At 39.7% G+C, this 15501-nt stretch overlaps 2 protein-coding genes across 2 annotated transcripts; one reads left to right on the forward strand and one right to left on the reverse strand.

The window, feature by feature from the left end:
- Positions 1 to 210: 210 nt before the first annotated feature.
- ercc3 (excision repair cross-complementation group 3) lies at positions 211 to 8887 on the reverse strand. The gene is made up of 15 exons (XM_085272398.1): positions 8703 to 8887; positions 8183 to 8382; positions 7817 to 8053; positions 7657 to 7706; positions 7436 to 7571; positions 7123 to 7293; positions 6579 to 6783; positions 6073 to 6387; positions 5751 to 5935; positions 5009 to 5211; positions 4832 to 4928; positions 3939 to 4056; positions 3737 to 3855; positions 1307 to 1456; positions 211 to 959 (listed from the first exon to the last, which is right to left on the reverse strand). The coding sequence occupies exons 1-15, from the start codon at positions 8728 to 8730 to the stop codon at positions 822 to 824; spliced, it is 2352 nt and encodes a 783-aa protein (XP_085128524.1). The 5' UTR covers positions 8731 to 8887; the 3' UTR covers positions 211 to 821.
- Positions 8888 to 9238: 351 nt separating this feature from the next.
- On the forward strand, positions 9239 to 12138 carry gpalpp1 (GPALPP motifs containing 1). The gene is made up of 7 exons (XM_085272424.1): positions 9239 to 9455; positions 9569 to 9695; positions 9775 to 9855; positions 9964 to 10213; positions 10613 to 10777; positions 10860 to 10961; positions 11078 to 12138. The coding sequence occupies exons 1-7, from the start codon at positions 9371 to 9373 to the stop codon at positions 11294 to 11296; spliced, it is 1029 nt and encodes a 342-aa protein (XP_085128550.1). The 5' UTR covers positions 9239 to 9370; the 3' UTR covers positions 11297 to 12138.
- Positions 12139 to 15501: the final 3363 nt, after the last annotated feature.

Below are 15501 nucleotides of genomic sequence, written 5' to 3' on the forward strand. Positions count from 1 at the left end.
GGGACATTGCTACACAATCATGAGTTAGTCCGATTAAATAATGTCTTCTGTAGCAAGTGGGTGCTATCGTGACCTTTAATTGCTGCCAGAAGAGTATTCACTAGATTTCTTTAGATTTATTGTCCTGCTTCGTTTTGTGACTTTGAGACTTTGTCTGTTGTCTGCTGTGTATATTACTGCTAGTCTAAGGAGAATAAAAGTCCAAAAATATTCATTTTACAAAACATATTTAATAACATTTTACAGAATTAACTGACATAAAACATATCTGTGTGGTTGGCTTTCAGGAGCAGCTTTATACACATTCTAGTCAACTTTACAAAAAGCTATGCTGTTAACCAGCATATGAGAATTAGCTACAAAATAACAAACGTGTCCTCATGCAGGTCAAGGCAGCATTAGTCTAATTTTTTACCATTAGATAACCTGTGTTATCCAACAGTAAATAAGATGGTTTATTCATTTAGATGCCAAAAGACTAAGAGCTGATCTTTTGCTGCTTACAAAGTTAATGTGATTTATATGTCATATGCAAGTAGCCATCCAATTTACAGACATCGAAAAGCTTTACCACTTAGTGACACATTATCCCTGATCATTGCTCCATTCAGACGCGATGGAGTTCAGCTGGGCTTCAAACCTGCTTGTTCGTGTGACTGCTTGGGTCTTGGGGGGGAAGCGAGTGCCTCGCTCATGTTATGGCCTGGCCCTAGACGGGTCGTAACACTGCTCTTTAATGCATACTTCAATGCCCCAGTTTTGTCTTACTGCCCATTACAGCACAGAACGTTTTTAGGTATCAAGGTGTCAAGCACGTAGATCTACTTTCTGAAGCGCTTGAACAGTGGATGAACGCTTTTGCCCGCTGCAAGGGCTTTGCTGCTTCTGCTCTGATATTCCATGTAGATGGTGTCATCTGCTCCGGACATGGAGCTCATGGTGCCGGTTCGCCTTGAGAACTGATCAGGAAACAGAGAAAGAAGAAGTGAGAGTAATCAAATGTACAAAATACGCAAGTTACCAACAGCAGGGGTGGGGAGCACAGAGTAACTCATGACATAGTGCAAAAAAAAATAAAATAAATAATAATAATAATGACAAAGATATTATTGTACAGCAAATCGGTGAGCATTACAGCAATACAACAATATTTGTGTAGGGAAGAGGGGGTGGTGAACTTTCATTAACCTTCATTTGGTAGGCCCATAAGGAGTGATTTCAAAGAGACTCTGCAGTGTCAATATTTTGTTGACCCTCCAAACATCCTTTCTCTACAAATGTCTTAACAGCTGGTGAAATTCCTCACCTGAGGTCGTGCGCCCACCTCCCCTGCCACCACCTCCTCCTCGGCATCTATGTCAGAAGCAGCGAGGACCTTCTGAAGCAGCTGCTGTTGCTCATCTCTGGTGGAGAACATCAAGTCCTCTTCCTCCATACCTGCCAGCTTTGTGATTACCTGTCAAAGTCAGAGAAAGTCAGGAGAGAATGGAGCCAGCTAAGAAGAGGAGGATGTCCTCCCCTGTGTGGGAACATTTTGATCTTATTCCTCCCAACAAGGTATGCAAATTTCTACAGAAGATGTATTTTCATAATACTGATGGTGCAATACAATTTATGTTAAGCTGTCTTTACTTTTGTTCAAGGTGAAGTGTTTGCTATGTGCCAGGGAGCTGGGATATAACAACAACACCTCATCAATGCTCAGGCACTACAGAGCTTTGCATGAGAATAAGGGGAACACCGATTGTGGAGCAAGACCAGGTGAGCCATCAAATGCAATGATAATATAGCATGCAGTAATGTTACTAAATGATTTAACAATATTATACAACTGTAATAAGTTGTACGTGTGTGATATTTATATTTGTGCTTTGTCTTTGTTCTCCTGAGGAAAGACAATAATCTCAAATAGATGAAGACCTGGTTAGCATGGTGATCGAGGACTCCCAGCCATTTAGCATTGTGGAGGACAAAGGATTTAAAAGATTTGTTAAATCATTAAATCCTAGCTATGTTCTCCCCACTAAAAAGGTCATAAAAGCAGTGAAAATTTTGTTTTTACTGAATAAAATGTGAACAGGCAGGACTGAGGCCTCAGTCTGTAGCTGTCCATACCTCAACGTTACAAAAGCACAACCACACCTCACCTCTCATATTTTTACGTCCAGTCGATGTCCTACTAGAGCAAATGAAGCTTCAAGACGCTTTGCACTGGGGTGAACCAATTGGATGAAAAGCTTCAGTGCTTCATGAAGCTTCATCTGCCCATCACTATTGATAACAGTTAAGGGACTGATTTTCCACTTTACTGTGAACCTTTCAGCTGCTGTAAGACTTTGCAGGCACTTTGTTATTCAAATACAATTCAATGAATGTGCCTCTACAGTCAGAGAAGTAGTCTTTTCTCTTGTTCTATCTTTGTTTTGTCCATGTAAACCAGGGGTGGGCAATTCCAGGTCTCGAGGGCCGGTGTCCTGCAGGTTTTAGATCTCACCTTGGGTCATCACACCTGAATCACATGATTAGTTCGTTACCAGGCCTCTGGAGAACTTCAGGATATGTTGATGAGCCATTTAAATCAGCTGTGTTGGTTCAAAGACACATCTAAAACCTGCAGGGACACCGGCCCTCGAGGCCTGGAGTTGCCCACCCCTGATGTAAACAAACCTACGCATGACTGCTGCCAGAATTGCTTAAAGGTCTTGATTTTCAGTGTGTGTCTTGGAATTCTTCTCACAACACATGCCACCAGACAGACGGGAAACAATGAAACCAAATTCTTTAAAAATTCTTCTATGACAAAACAAAATGAAACTGGGACATTCAGATTTTGTTCCATAAGTCAAAAGTCTTCATTCATATAAGTTTAACTGTACAATACTCAAATGAGAATTTCCACTTTGCAATATTCAGTCAGATAACAGTTTACATCCATTTTTGTTCAGACTAGACCATGATATCATGATTTTGTCTCCTTAAACTGGATAAGCAGGAGAAAATGGTTGGATAAGGGGATATTTGTGCCGAAGTTTGTTAAAATGGTCAAAATAGAATCCATGAAATGTTTAGCAAATGTGTTTTCTGACGCCACACAAATTATGTTAACCACAAAATTCTTTGAGATGTTCAAGAGACAGGGATGGACGTACCCTAATGGACCCTCTCACAATCGGGTGGCTTTCCTATGTTTTGTTAGGCATAGCAGCTTTTTAGAAGACATCATGATTCATTCAATATTTATTTATTTTTTAGCAGCCATTTATGAATGCCGTTCCCCATAAGCCCCAGGTCTTTGAAGGCTGTGGCTTAAGAGGATAGAGAAGAGTGATCACTTAAGAAGGTTTTAGCAGGTTAAGTCTTTCAGTGAGACGGTGGTAAAATCAAATTACAGGGATTTAAACACTTAACTACTTATTCGTGAGAGCTGTAGTTTTGACTATGCTTGGTCAAAGAATTCAAATTGATATCAGGATATGGAAATAAAAGTCAAGGCTTAATATATTTCAGAAACAGTTGGACTCACTAGATTCAGGAATTGGGTTTTTAAAGGTTAAGTGGCATAAACATTTACCAGCTGTGAGCGCTCATCCTCGCTGTAAACTATCCTTCAAGCTATAACAGTAAACTTCAACAGGAATGGGTCATGACCTTCATGAAAGAAATGTGCACTATGACCATGGTTATAATTAATTATGCACAAATCATATGAGACCGTGTTAAGAAGTTAACAGCACACCTTAAAGCTGTATCCCTGGTCCACGAGAAACCTCTGCCTCTTGGTGGAGTAAGCCATTTCCTGGGTATCCTGGGACACCAGTGAATAGAAGTATGCATTGTACTCTTCTGCCACCATTCCTAAAACAGCAGACAGGGACATTGAAATAAGTGATTTTGCTCACAGACACCAGAAGACAAAATGGTTAGATAAGCAAACAGACCTTTTTTGGCTCTTAAGACTCTCCCAAGTCTCTGGGCCTCCTGTCTGCGTGATCCACCGTGGGACGAGATCTGGATCAGCACATTTGCTTCTGGCAAGTCAAATGAAGTGTCTCCAACCTGCAGAAGAATTCGCAAACGTGCAATTTCACCACGCTGTCACAGTACCAGCATGCATTTACTGTGTAATAAAAGGCAAATGTGAATTATGTGTCAAAATACTTTTTGTAGCTATTGTTCTTACATATCGTATGGAGAGAAGATTACTGATTATTGCCTTCCTCAGGTAATTACCATTACCCAAGCTTCCAAATGTTTATACGATTGGTTTTAAAAATTGGCAAAATTTTTTGAAAAACCGATTTACTACTTTTGAAGCTCAAGCACACTTGGCTTATGCAGTAGGACAATAATTCCAAACACACCAGCAGGTCCACCTCTGAGTGGGTCAAACAAAAAAAAAAGCAAAATGAAGATTTTAAAGTGGCCTAGTCAAAATCCTAACTGAAATCCTATTGAGATGCTTTGGCAAGACCTTAAACAGGCATTCATACTCAAAAGCCCTCCAGTGTGACTGAATTAAAACAATTCTGTGGGACAAAATCCTCCATGTGAAATATTCGTTGCCAGTTATCGCAAATGCTTAATTGCAATTTTTGGTGCCAAGGGTGGCAAAACCAGTTATTAGGTTTAGAGGGTAATTACCTTGCCCTGTGTAAAAAAGTAAGACAGCTTTCCTTCCTTTAATAAACAAAATCTTAACTCAAAAACTGCATTTTGTATTTACTCAAGTAACTTTTATCTGATATTAAAATTTGCTTAATAATCTGAAACATGTAAGAAACCAGTAAGGGGGCAAATGCTTTTTCACAGCCCTGTAGACTGACTGGTTTACCTTTGAGATGAAAATGGTGTTGATCTTGGGGTTGTGTTTGAAGTTCTGTAAAATCTGCATTCGCTCCCCCTGAGAGGTCGGACCATAGATGTAAGGCCTTGGGGAGAAAGTGAAAATTTGTTAAAACAATTGCAACCTGAAACACAGAAGGAGCTTCTCTTTTTGTCAGTAACTTACTTGTTGAGACGAATGGCATATTCTTTCAAGGCAAACACGTTATCAGCAAACACAATGATTTTGTCATTCCGTCGCTCATGGAAGCGAATGAGAAACTGACACGCACGGAACTTATTGGGGTTCATCGTGTAAAGCAGGATCCGCTTCTTTGTCTTAATGGCAACGTACTCTCTGTAAAACTCCGGAGACATCGGGCACCACACCTGAAGAACAGGCATGCCAGTCACACTGATGATGATACTCAAAGCATACTGTAATATGAATACAGTTAAAAGGCTTTGCTTTTACATTTGAAGCTGCCCTAACACATTTAGTTTTGAATTTGACAAGTGACATCATAATCAACAGTGACAACTAACATCAATCAATGTGCGGGGGAATAGATGTGCAAATTTGCACATCTTGAGCACATCATAAAGTTGCAATATAATTAAATACGAAAAAGACACAATTGTTACCATCTTAAATTGAACTTTACCAGAAAAAATAGTTTTATTAGTTTGTATGATGAAATGATTTATTAATTACTTTAGATTTTTTTGCTTTATCAGTTACATAATGACAATTAAAATTAATTTTGAATTACATCGGCCAGTTCTAGACCAGAACCACAATGTATATGTCCATAATATCGCATTACGGATTCATCTATAAAGTGAATGCAGAAAAAAAAAGCTGCTTATTTATTAAATCTATTTTATAATCTAATATCTTATTTCTACTGTTATACTGCAAGACTCACCTCTGCACACTGGACTTTAGCAATGTAGCCATTGTTCTGCAGTTCCATCCAGTTGGCCTCGTATAGCTTTGGTCCAATTAGGAAATTGAGGTCCACAATCTTATCATCCTCTCTGACCAATGTGGCAGTGAGGCCAAGTTTGCAGTGGGCCTGGACTATAGTCAGGACACGACGAAACATCCTTGCTACAGGCAAAGAAAGTTTTAAGTTAGGATGGAGACTAATCGCGCCAAAATATTCTGTCTGGTTTACTGCATGTAAAAGAAATACTTATAAATATACGGATATATTTAGGATAACACAAAAACCAAAAACAACTCACCAGGGATAGTGTGAACTTCATCCAGTATGATGAGACCCCACTCTTGGCTCCGCATCCACTCCATGACCCTTTCAGCTTCCCAGGAGCGCTTGGTGGTGTGACCCAGCATGGAGTAGGTGCTGATGGCCACCGAGCAACCTATAGGCTTGTCCTTCGCATCAGAAGTGAAGCGGCAGATCTGAGAGTCGTCAATAGTGGACCACATCTTGAACTGGGACTTCCACTGCTCCACAGATACAGAGGAATTACCCAGCACCAGGCAGCGTTTGCGCACCGTGCAGGCCGCTGTCACCCCGACCAGGGATTTACCCGCTCCTGTAAAACAAAGATAGGATAAACATTATTGAGACACACGAGTGTCTTACACATAGGTTTGATGAAATGAAAAGATAGTCTCAAGTGTCTTTTAGAGTATACTACAACGCTGGAATAAAAATTTGTGTCTTTATATATATATTATACTAAACATTCTGTCCTTTATGACAACAGTAAATCCACTGTCTCACCACATGGCAGCACAATGACTCCTGAGCGGGCGCGACCGTTTCCAAACATTTTGCGTAGACTCTTTTCCTGATAGGGCCTCAACACAGCCGTGGGCTTAAGGTCTATGTTGATGTCGGGGTTGACTGTGTCATTGCGGAAGTCGTACTCTGCCAGGAGGGGGTACTCCAGCTGAATACAACGCTTCTGCAGCTCTTCAATCATCTCCTGCACCACAATAAAAAAAAAAAAAGAACAGAGTAGAGTTTAGTGTGGGGATTTAAAATATTTCATTGGCTTTTTAAAGAAATGATCATACTTTGTTAAAATGAAGTCATGAAACATAAGCTTTTATTGATCAAGCAGTTCCCAAACTTCACCCAGTTTTATAACCTAATAATTGACTTACTTCTGATGATTTGGGGACCAATAGCAAAAATTTAAACACCAACACTGTTGTAAGAAAATACGTTTAAATCTGTATGTTTAAAAGCTTTAAATATGGGCCGGCAATAATATTAAGTATGTGGCAGCGTTACAGGGGGAAAAAAATAATCAGGTATGCACCTGGCGAATTTCAAAGGACACAGTCTGAGTCTCCTCTTCCTCCTCTTCTTCTTTATCCATCTGCTCATAGTAGCTGAAGATGTCCTCAGGGACCTGCTGGGTTGAGGTTTCCCCATCACTGGGCTGCTGTGAGCTGGAAGTGCCTTCTTTTTCTTGAACAGACTTAGAAATCTGTCAGAAAGAGGAACTATTTAAATATGTGATTGATCAGAGAAACTTTTCTTTATTAAACATATGAATATAAAAGAACAGTCTTTTTTATTAGTGCTATTTTACACATTAGTTTGAGCTTAAAAAATGTTCATTTGCACACCGCTGACTTGCTGTGGATGACTTCAGTAATAAGCTCAGCATCTGTTCCATCTGCAGCGCGGAGACGACATTCACGGATCACATTGTCTTGCAGAAGTCGCTGGATCACATCAGGGAAGGCACTCTCAACAAAATACCTGAGCATGGATTGTAATTGGAGTTTATGAAAAGTGCTAAGAGTGCTACTGATGCAAAGCGTGAAGAAACCATTTTTAAAATTACCTATTGTGCTTGAGCACCAGCTTGACTTTGCCGTAGCTCACTGTGCAGAGCTGAGAAGAAGAGAGAGATCAGATTTGCATATCACGACAAAAAACAGTGCTTTCAGCAATGTTCAATCTTTGGCAGTATTCCTCAAAACACCAAATACTCCCAGTAAGACCTTTATGAATTGCACGATTCCATCAGGTACAGATGTCTTGCTGAGCTTCTGCAGATACTCCACAATATCAGAGGTCTGGAGCCCCACACTGACAGCTGCATATAAGGAGTAGGCAGTTAGCTTGTACTCATGGATATGGTTAGGTCTGCATACTGGCTCTGCAATGGCCACCAAGAAATCCTGGGCATATTTATACACTGGAGAAAAAGCTTCCAGAAAGATGTGTCCATCTGGAGCCTGCAGGAGAGAAAGGAAACAGAAAAAACAACATAAGAGAGAAGTACATACATCTCCCACATAAAAGTGGAAGGACACCAAAGCTTTTTAAATTTAAGTGAGGAAATCAACAACCCAAGCACATCTTACCACCCAGAGTGGACGTGAGGAGTGATCATTTTTTAACAGCATCTGAGCACGGTAATCTTTGGCTCCATATTCATCTAGTTTTGTACTAGACTCGTCCACTTGTTTTCCTGCAGCAGCAGGTATGGCCTCTTGAGACTCGCTCCCCACCGCCTCTTCTTCATCATCTTCTTCCTCATAGAAACGCTTCTTGGACTTTTTTTCTGATTCACAAAGGATACAAACATGAGTATGCAACTATTCATAGGCATAAAAAAAGGTTCACAAACGATCAGGCTGAAACAGGGATGAATGTAACGATATGAGAACTGAGGCAGAAAGTGTGGCTGCAGACGTGCTAATGTCCTAGCTTCTACATCCTTGATCTAATGGTCTTTATCTGGAACTGTTAACCTTTACAAAAGCACAGAATAATTACTGGAAATGTTCAGAGTCCAAGAAGAAAAGTACAATGCTTCTTATCACTTAGTTAGCTAGCTTAATGGCTAATTATATAGGTCAAAACACAGGATTAGCAACGTACCCCGGTCTCCTTTGTCCTTTTTACCCATTTTAACCGCTTTTAAATGGGCAATAGCTCAAACTAAGCCCGACATGACTGCATAACAACCAAATATCCTCCCGAAATTTCTAAGACAAACTGACCGGTGTGGGTCAGGCTGCTGGTGTTGCGCGTCAAAACTCCTGCAGAAAACACTTCCGGTTTGAAATGTCAAAATAAAATCCTCTTCGTATCCTCTTCGTACAGTTAAAAAAACAACTTGAGAAATTAACTGTTTTTAGATGATATGAAAGATTTTTTTAATGAGTTCTGAGATTTCTTGATGTCTCCTTTTCTGTGTTTATGTGTGTTTTTTGTTTTATTTTGTTTTGTTTGCAGGGATGTTACACAAAAAACACAATGTTGACTCAGTATTGAACGACACAATCAAAAACAATCTAGAAAAGTTTTTCATGTCGAATAAATGACAGAAACGTTCATGTATTTCTGATTTATGTCCTCTCTAGGTTGATACCAATAAATTATTAATTAATTAATTTTTTTTTTAAAAACTAGCCACTCCGTGTTTACTTCCTTGGTCAAAGGTCAATCTGATTCCTACGGGTTTCCTCAATCTGTTGGAAGGTATCTGTCTGATTTAACCAGAAATTGCTGCAGCTACGTGACTGATTTATTACCCAGAGTTGAATATGTCGTCTGATAAACAAATTGGACCCGCTTTACCGCCGACGTTTAGAAAGGAGAGCCCTGAAGACTATGATTATGAAGACGAATGTAAGTGAAACTATATGTTTACCACTCGTTTACTTTGACTCCTGCATTCGTAGTGCTTTTGTCCGATTGTTTTTTTTATTGCGGTCTTCAGTTTTCTTCTTCAAACTCTGCAGTGGTTGGCCCTGCTTTGCCGCCCGGTTACAAACGGGGAGAACCGTCGAGCTCCTCTGATGAGAGTGAGCAGGAGGTAGCGGTGAAAAGAGTCAAAACAGGACACGCCGGTGAAGAAAGAGCCGCAGAGTGGGTTCCCTGCTGAATTACAGCTAAAATACAGGAAATGTCTCGATAAACAAAACACTGACATATGTCTTCTGAACAGGGTGAGCACAGAAGACGATGATGGTTTCTTTGGACCAGCTCTGCCGCCAGGATTTAAGAAACGTCCGAGTTCACCAGATGTGTGAGCAAATTTATCCTATAAAGCACCATCCTATAAAGAAAAAAAACGGAGTGGAATCAATAAGCTGAGGATCATCATGAAAACTGTAACTTTACTTTGTTCTCTCAGGCCGCCTGTGCTGGGACCAGCTCTACCTCCTGGGTTTCGCAGAGCACAACATGAAGACAATGATGGTGAAGATCCAGACAGTTGTCCAGGGCCTGCCTTGCCTCCAGGCTACCAAGCCGAACCCTCCAGCAGCGAAGGAGAAGATGAGGATGTAATTGGACCAATGCTAGCCAATGGGCCAATTCAGGACACTATGGCTCAGGACATTGAGCGTAGAGCACAAAGGATGAAAGAGAAGCTGACAGGAGACGTAAGCCCTAATCCCAGACACTATACACCACAGGTGTCGAACTCCAGGCCTCGAATGTCCTCCAGGTTTTAGATGTGTCCTTGATCCAAGACAGCTGATTTAAATGGCTAAATTACCTCCTCAACATGTCTTGAAGTTCTCCAGAAGCCTGTTAATGAACTAATCATTTGATTCAGGTGTGTTGACCTTGGGTGAGATCTAAAACCTGCAGGACAGCGGCCCTCGAGGCCTGGAGTTTGACACCCCTGCTATACACTGTACGGTTCAATCAGCTTAATCCATGCATAAAAAGTGACAGAAAGACTAACCGTATTTTAAGGTGTTAGGATTTCTTCTTTCTCTGATCACCATTTTAAAGTTTTAAAGTTTTTTTTTTTCTTTGTGTGTGCATGTCAACAGGATGCTCCTGAGGTGCTGAACAGAGAAACATGGATGACTGAGCTCCCGCCAGAACTGCAGCATATTGGCTTGGGGGCTCGAACTTTTAAGAAAAGGTCAGGTCCCGAAAATGCTGACCGCTCAATTTGGACGGATACACCAGCAGACAGGGAGCGCAAAGCCAGGGTATTTAATGAAAACAGGTTTACTTTTTATTTGTTACATATTTTTGCCTCTATCTCATTCGTCTGTTGGCCTTTACCAATAGGAACGTCTTGAGGGAAAGAAGAAGGGTGAAGCAGAGAAAGACAGTGTCCCACATGTTTCTCACAAAGACTTGGAAATGGCAGAGAAAGTGTCCAAGTATAATGTAAGTGGTTGTACTTTATTTTTCACATCTCTTAAATGTTCCCGTTTAGCAGAGTATGCATTTTTGTTCACATTGAGTTCAGGACTAAAATTTCTGTACATGTCACTAATTATTAGGATTCTAAACGTGCGGAGTCTCTGATGAGCCTTCACACAAAGAAGATGAAGGAGAAGGCGAAGGAGAAAGCTGACCAGCCAGTCGAGAGGAGACCATTCGATCGTGACGCAGACCTGCAAGTGAACCGCTTTGATGAAGCGCAGAAGAAGCGGCTGCTGAAGAAGTCTCAGGAACTGAACACACGGTTCTCCCACAGCAAGGAGCGAATGTTCCTCTAACACACCGAAAATGTCAAAAATGTGTAAAAATACATTTTCCTTTAGACTTCATAGAGTATGGTCTAAGCTTTGTTGGTCTATGAAACTGGAGTTTAACACACAATAGTTTGTGTAAATGACAGGACGCCATTGTTATAACAGATGTTTTATAGTCATTCAATCTGTTATAAAACAGCAGCTATTTGAGCTTTTAGAGTTATAGAATAAATGCAAACAATTCAAATGTTCTTCCTGCAGAACATCAGCTTATATTTTTAGATTGGACCGTGTTTGTACAGGTAACATCCAGATCAATCACGTCTCTTGGTAAATTTAGTTGCTATGAATGGTGTCAGATTGAATGTCATTTTCAGTTTTGGTGTGCTGAAATTTTGTGTAAAACTCAGACTTTGTACTTAGGGATGGTAAAGGAGAGATGAGAAACAGTTTAGCCTAAGTGTTTATGTGTGGTTTTAATTAAAATGGGGGATAGTGCAGTATAATACTGGGTTAGATAATGTTTTATTTAATGCCATTATACAAATATATTCAGTCTGTTATGGACTACCTATTAAAGAGAGAAAAATACTTTCTCGATTCAAAGTACTTCATTTTTTTGGCTCCTTAAATATTTTTCTGTTTTTGCTTTTGTTTGTTCTAAATGCAAAAAGTGAACATTTTAAACCAAACTGCCATTTTGGCATCTAGATATAAAAGGCTCAAATCTTTACATTAATGCACTCTACATCTGTGATTGATTCCTTTTAAGCTTTTTCTGAAACTCCTATAAAATGTGTTGTACTGCTATTGCAACTTTAAACTGTATATTAAACTTTTATAAACTCCAAACTTTTACAAAAACACTTTCTTGGCATGTTGTGTTTCTTTATTAACACACCTATTTTTAGTAACCAGCATTTAAGTCCTACGCCGTAGTAATGGTTGTAAAAATTGGGGCTCTTCAGAGTCGCTATATATGCATATTGCATTTATGCATGCGTTTGGCGGTAGCATTGATCGAGATCCCAGTCATCATTTTAAAATATTTAAAGCAGAATGCAGGTGTGTGGCTCATTAAAGTACATATACACTCTCTGTAATAACATTAGGTAATTGGATGTAAGGAGAACGACTAATTTAATGTCTAATGTCTGAGCTGAGAGTGACGTCACTGCTAAGTTGAGCGTGATCCAGCATTAAAGTTCAAAAAGCATGAAAACAGGATTTGTTTGACTTCTTAACCCATTTGTGTATTACTACAGTGTTTCCATTTTGCACTTAAACACTGCTGCACGTTCATTTAAAAGAGTCTGGTCAGTGCCTATGGCTTTAAGTTGGGGCAATGAAACAATAAACATACAGGCTCAAACATATAGATTGACTCACTTAAAACCTAATAAGTGATACTGACGGTTCTACAGTTTCATTTAACTTGACAGGTTCCTATTAACTTCTTATTAGTGATCGTGATTGACTGATTGACAAGGAACTCTGTCAGGCTCCAAAGAGGATAATTGTAGATTTACACAAGTAGGAACCGTTTCTAAATACCTACAGATTCCAAGATCATCAGTTCAAAAGGCACACAGCTAGAGGCTGCTCGGTGTCAATCGGCTCTCTGAAATTATTTCACTGCCTTCTCTGATGTGGACCCAACTCTGCCAACATTAGCTCAAACTTCCTCATTGACATCCTGAAATAAGAAAGCAGTTGTGATGCAGCGTCAACTTCTGGATCAAACCATGAAAATCTCCCTGCTGCTGCCTTTTCATGAAAACTAGACGAACCAACAATCTCAGTTTCTTCCTTTTCTTGTTTAGAAACATCAGGACCACATCAGAAAACATGAGGAATTTTATGTTGTCTCTTTGCACTGCATTAGGTGTGTAATGGCCTTTTTTTCAGATATGTAACCATGGTGCCAAGGTTTGGAAGAAAACTGTCACACTCATGTGAGCAGAAATTGGTTAGGATGCTCCATGGAGGAACCATGGAGCCACCAAGGCTCAAGGCTGCCACACCCTATCACATGCTTCCTCTAGATCTACAAAGACACAGCACAGCTCATTCTGACCTTCTCTTTATTTGTCCATCATCAACTCCCGAAGCAAACAGTGCATCTGATCATGTTAAACAGTTAGGATGGCCACTGTCCTCTCTCCTAGACAGCACCACAGGTTTGGCATTAGGACCAAACACCTTTCCACTCTTCATCCTCTTCATAGCTGCCCTCGCTTTCTCCTTATTAATCATCTGCACTTCCTGATTCACTAATTATCTTACTTACATACTCTTTCTCTGATTTTCTTAATTGATGAGCTCCTCAAAAGACTCATTTCATTTTCTCAGCACACTCCCTTCACTTGCTAATACATATCCATCTTATTTCGATCTCTACCCTTTACCATCCTAACCTGCTGTACATCCTTTCCAGCTCATGTGCTCTGTCTAGACAATCAGTACAAGTCTATTCTTTCTCTTTCCTTACTAACCAGGTTCACATGCAACTCACTATACAAGTGTTTTCTCTTGCTTTTCTTGCATACACATTTGTCCATAAAAAAGGGGAAAAAATGAAAAAAGTTAAAAAGAAAAAGCAAAAGAAAAGCAAAATATGTGTATTGTCATTTTTCACAAAAGACCAATAGACCATCAAAAACTTAATATAAAAAATGGGGGAAAATTGGATAGTTTATAATTATGTTTCAGACCGAATTACCCATTGACCTCAAGTGGGTTGGTCAGGGATAGCCAGCTGGCCAGATGTGGCCAGCGAGTTATACAATACACAGCTCCAGTCTAAAGTGTAATACAGATGACTATTATTATTATCATTGTTATTATTAAAGTGTTTTATACAGCCAATGCTTCTAGTACAAGGAAACTGGCTGGCAGCCTGACATTTGCATTACTGTTCAGAGTCATGGTTATAAAGATGTAAACTTTTAATTTTGTTACTCCCCCCCCCCCCCCGCCCCCCCCTTGTATTCTTAGCTGTCAATACATCTGTGACATATTTGCTTTTAATCAGTCTTTGCACTGACTACTGATTTATCATAAAAGCTATATACAAAAAACTGTCTAATGGGGATTTCGGTAAATTTAATCAGCATGTCATGCAGCTGGTTTACTTACTATAGGACAGGAGATGTTAGAGGGAAGTCTGCTAGCGAGCTGTTAGGTTTTGTACCTGATGTGACTACTTTTTTCTCGCAGCACCAGGTATGGTCTCTTGATACTAAGCTCTCACCATTTCATTGTCTTCTTCCTCTTAGAAATACTACTTGGACTTCTTCATAAAAGCCATTAAAAGTTGACAAAAACATCATATTTACAGAGGTACATGTAAATGTAATTATAAAACAATGGAAGTACAAAGCGTGGCTGCAACCATGCTAATATACAAGGTTCTACATCCTTGAACAATTGTACTCTTTAACTAGGGTTGTTACCCTTCACAAAAGCATTGGATAACTATTGGAATTGTTCAGAGTCTTAGAGAAAGAAAGGTTGATTGTTTCTCATTGTCTCTGAATTAGCTAGCTAAATGCCTAACTATCTAGGTCAAAAGGCATGATCTTGTTTTCCCTTTTCACTCATTTGAAAAGCCTTTAAATGGGTAATAACTCAAAACAAGCCCCATATGTCAGGACCAGCCTGGCCACCAGGATTTAAGTACCTGAGTTCCTATCCTATAAAGGTTTCCCAGTGAATGAGGAAAAATAAGTGAAAATATTAAGTTGAGGATAATTGTAACTATAAATTGTAAATTGTAACTTAATTTTTTCCTTTAGGTCACCTGTGCTGGGACCTGCTCTTCCTCCTGGATTTTGCTGTGGAGCGTATGAAAACATTGTTGGTGAGGTTACCAGACTGAGCCCATTGGCAGTGAGTGAGAGGATGAGGATGGTGTGAGTGGACCCATGCTGGCAAAAGGTCAATTCAGGACACCTTGGCTCAGGACTTTGAGCACAGAACAAAAAGGATGAAAGAGAAGGTGAAAGACACAAAACAAGTAGAATGTTTTTCTTGCAGCACATCAGCTTATATTTTCACATTGGACCATGTTTGTACAGGTAACATCGAGATCAACCCCATGTGTCTTGCTAAATTTAGGTGATATAAATACTGTCAGATCGAATGTCATTTTCAGTTTTGTGTGCTGAAATTTTGTGTAAAACTCAGACTTTGTACTTAGGAATGGTAAAGGAGAGATGAGAAACAAT

Source organism: Mchenga conophoros, linkage group LG1 (assembly GCF_057382185.1).
Source record: "Mchenga conophoros isolate Kocher_MC1m ecotype Shallow Benthic linkage group LG1, M_conophoros_male_GT1.1, whole genome shotgun sequence".
Classification (NCBI taxonomy): Eukaryota; Metazoa; Chordata; class Actinopteri; order Cichliformes; family Cichlidae; genus Mchenga; species Mchenga conophoros.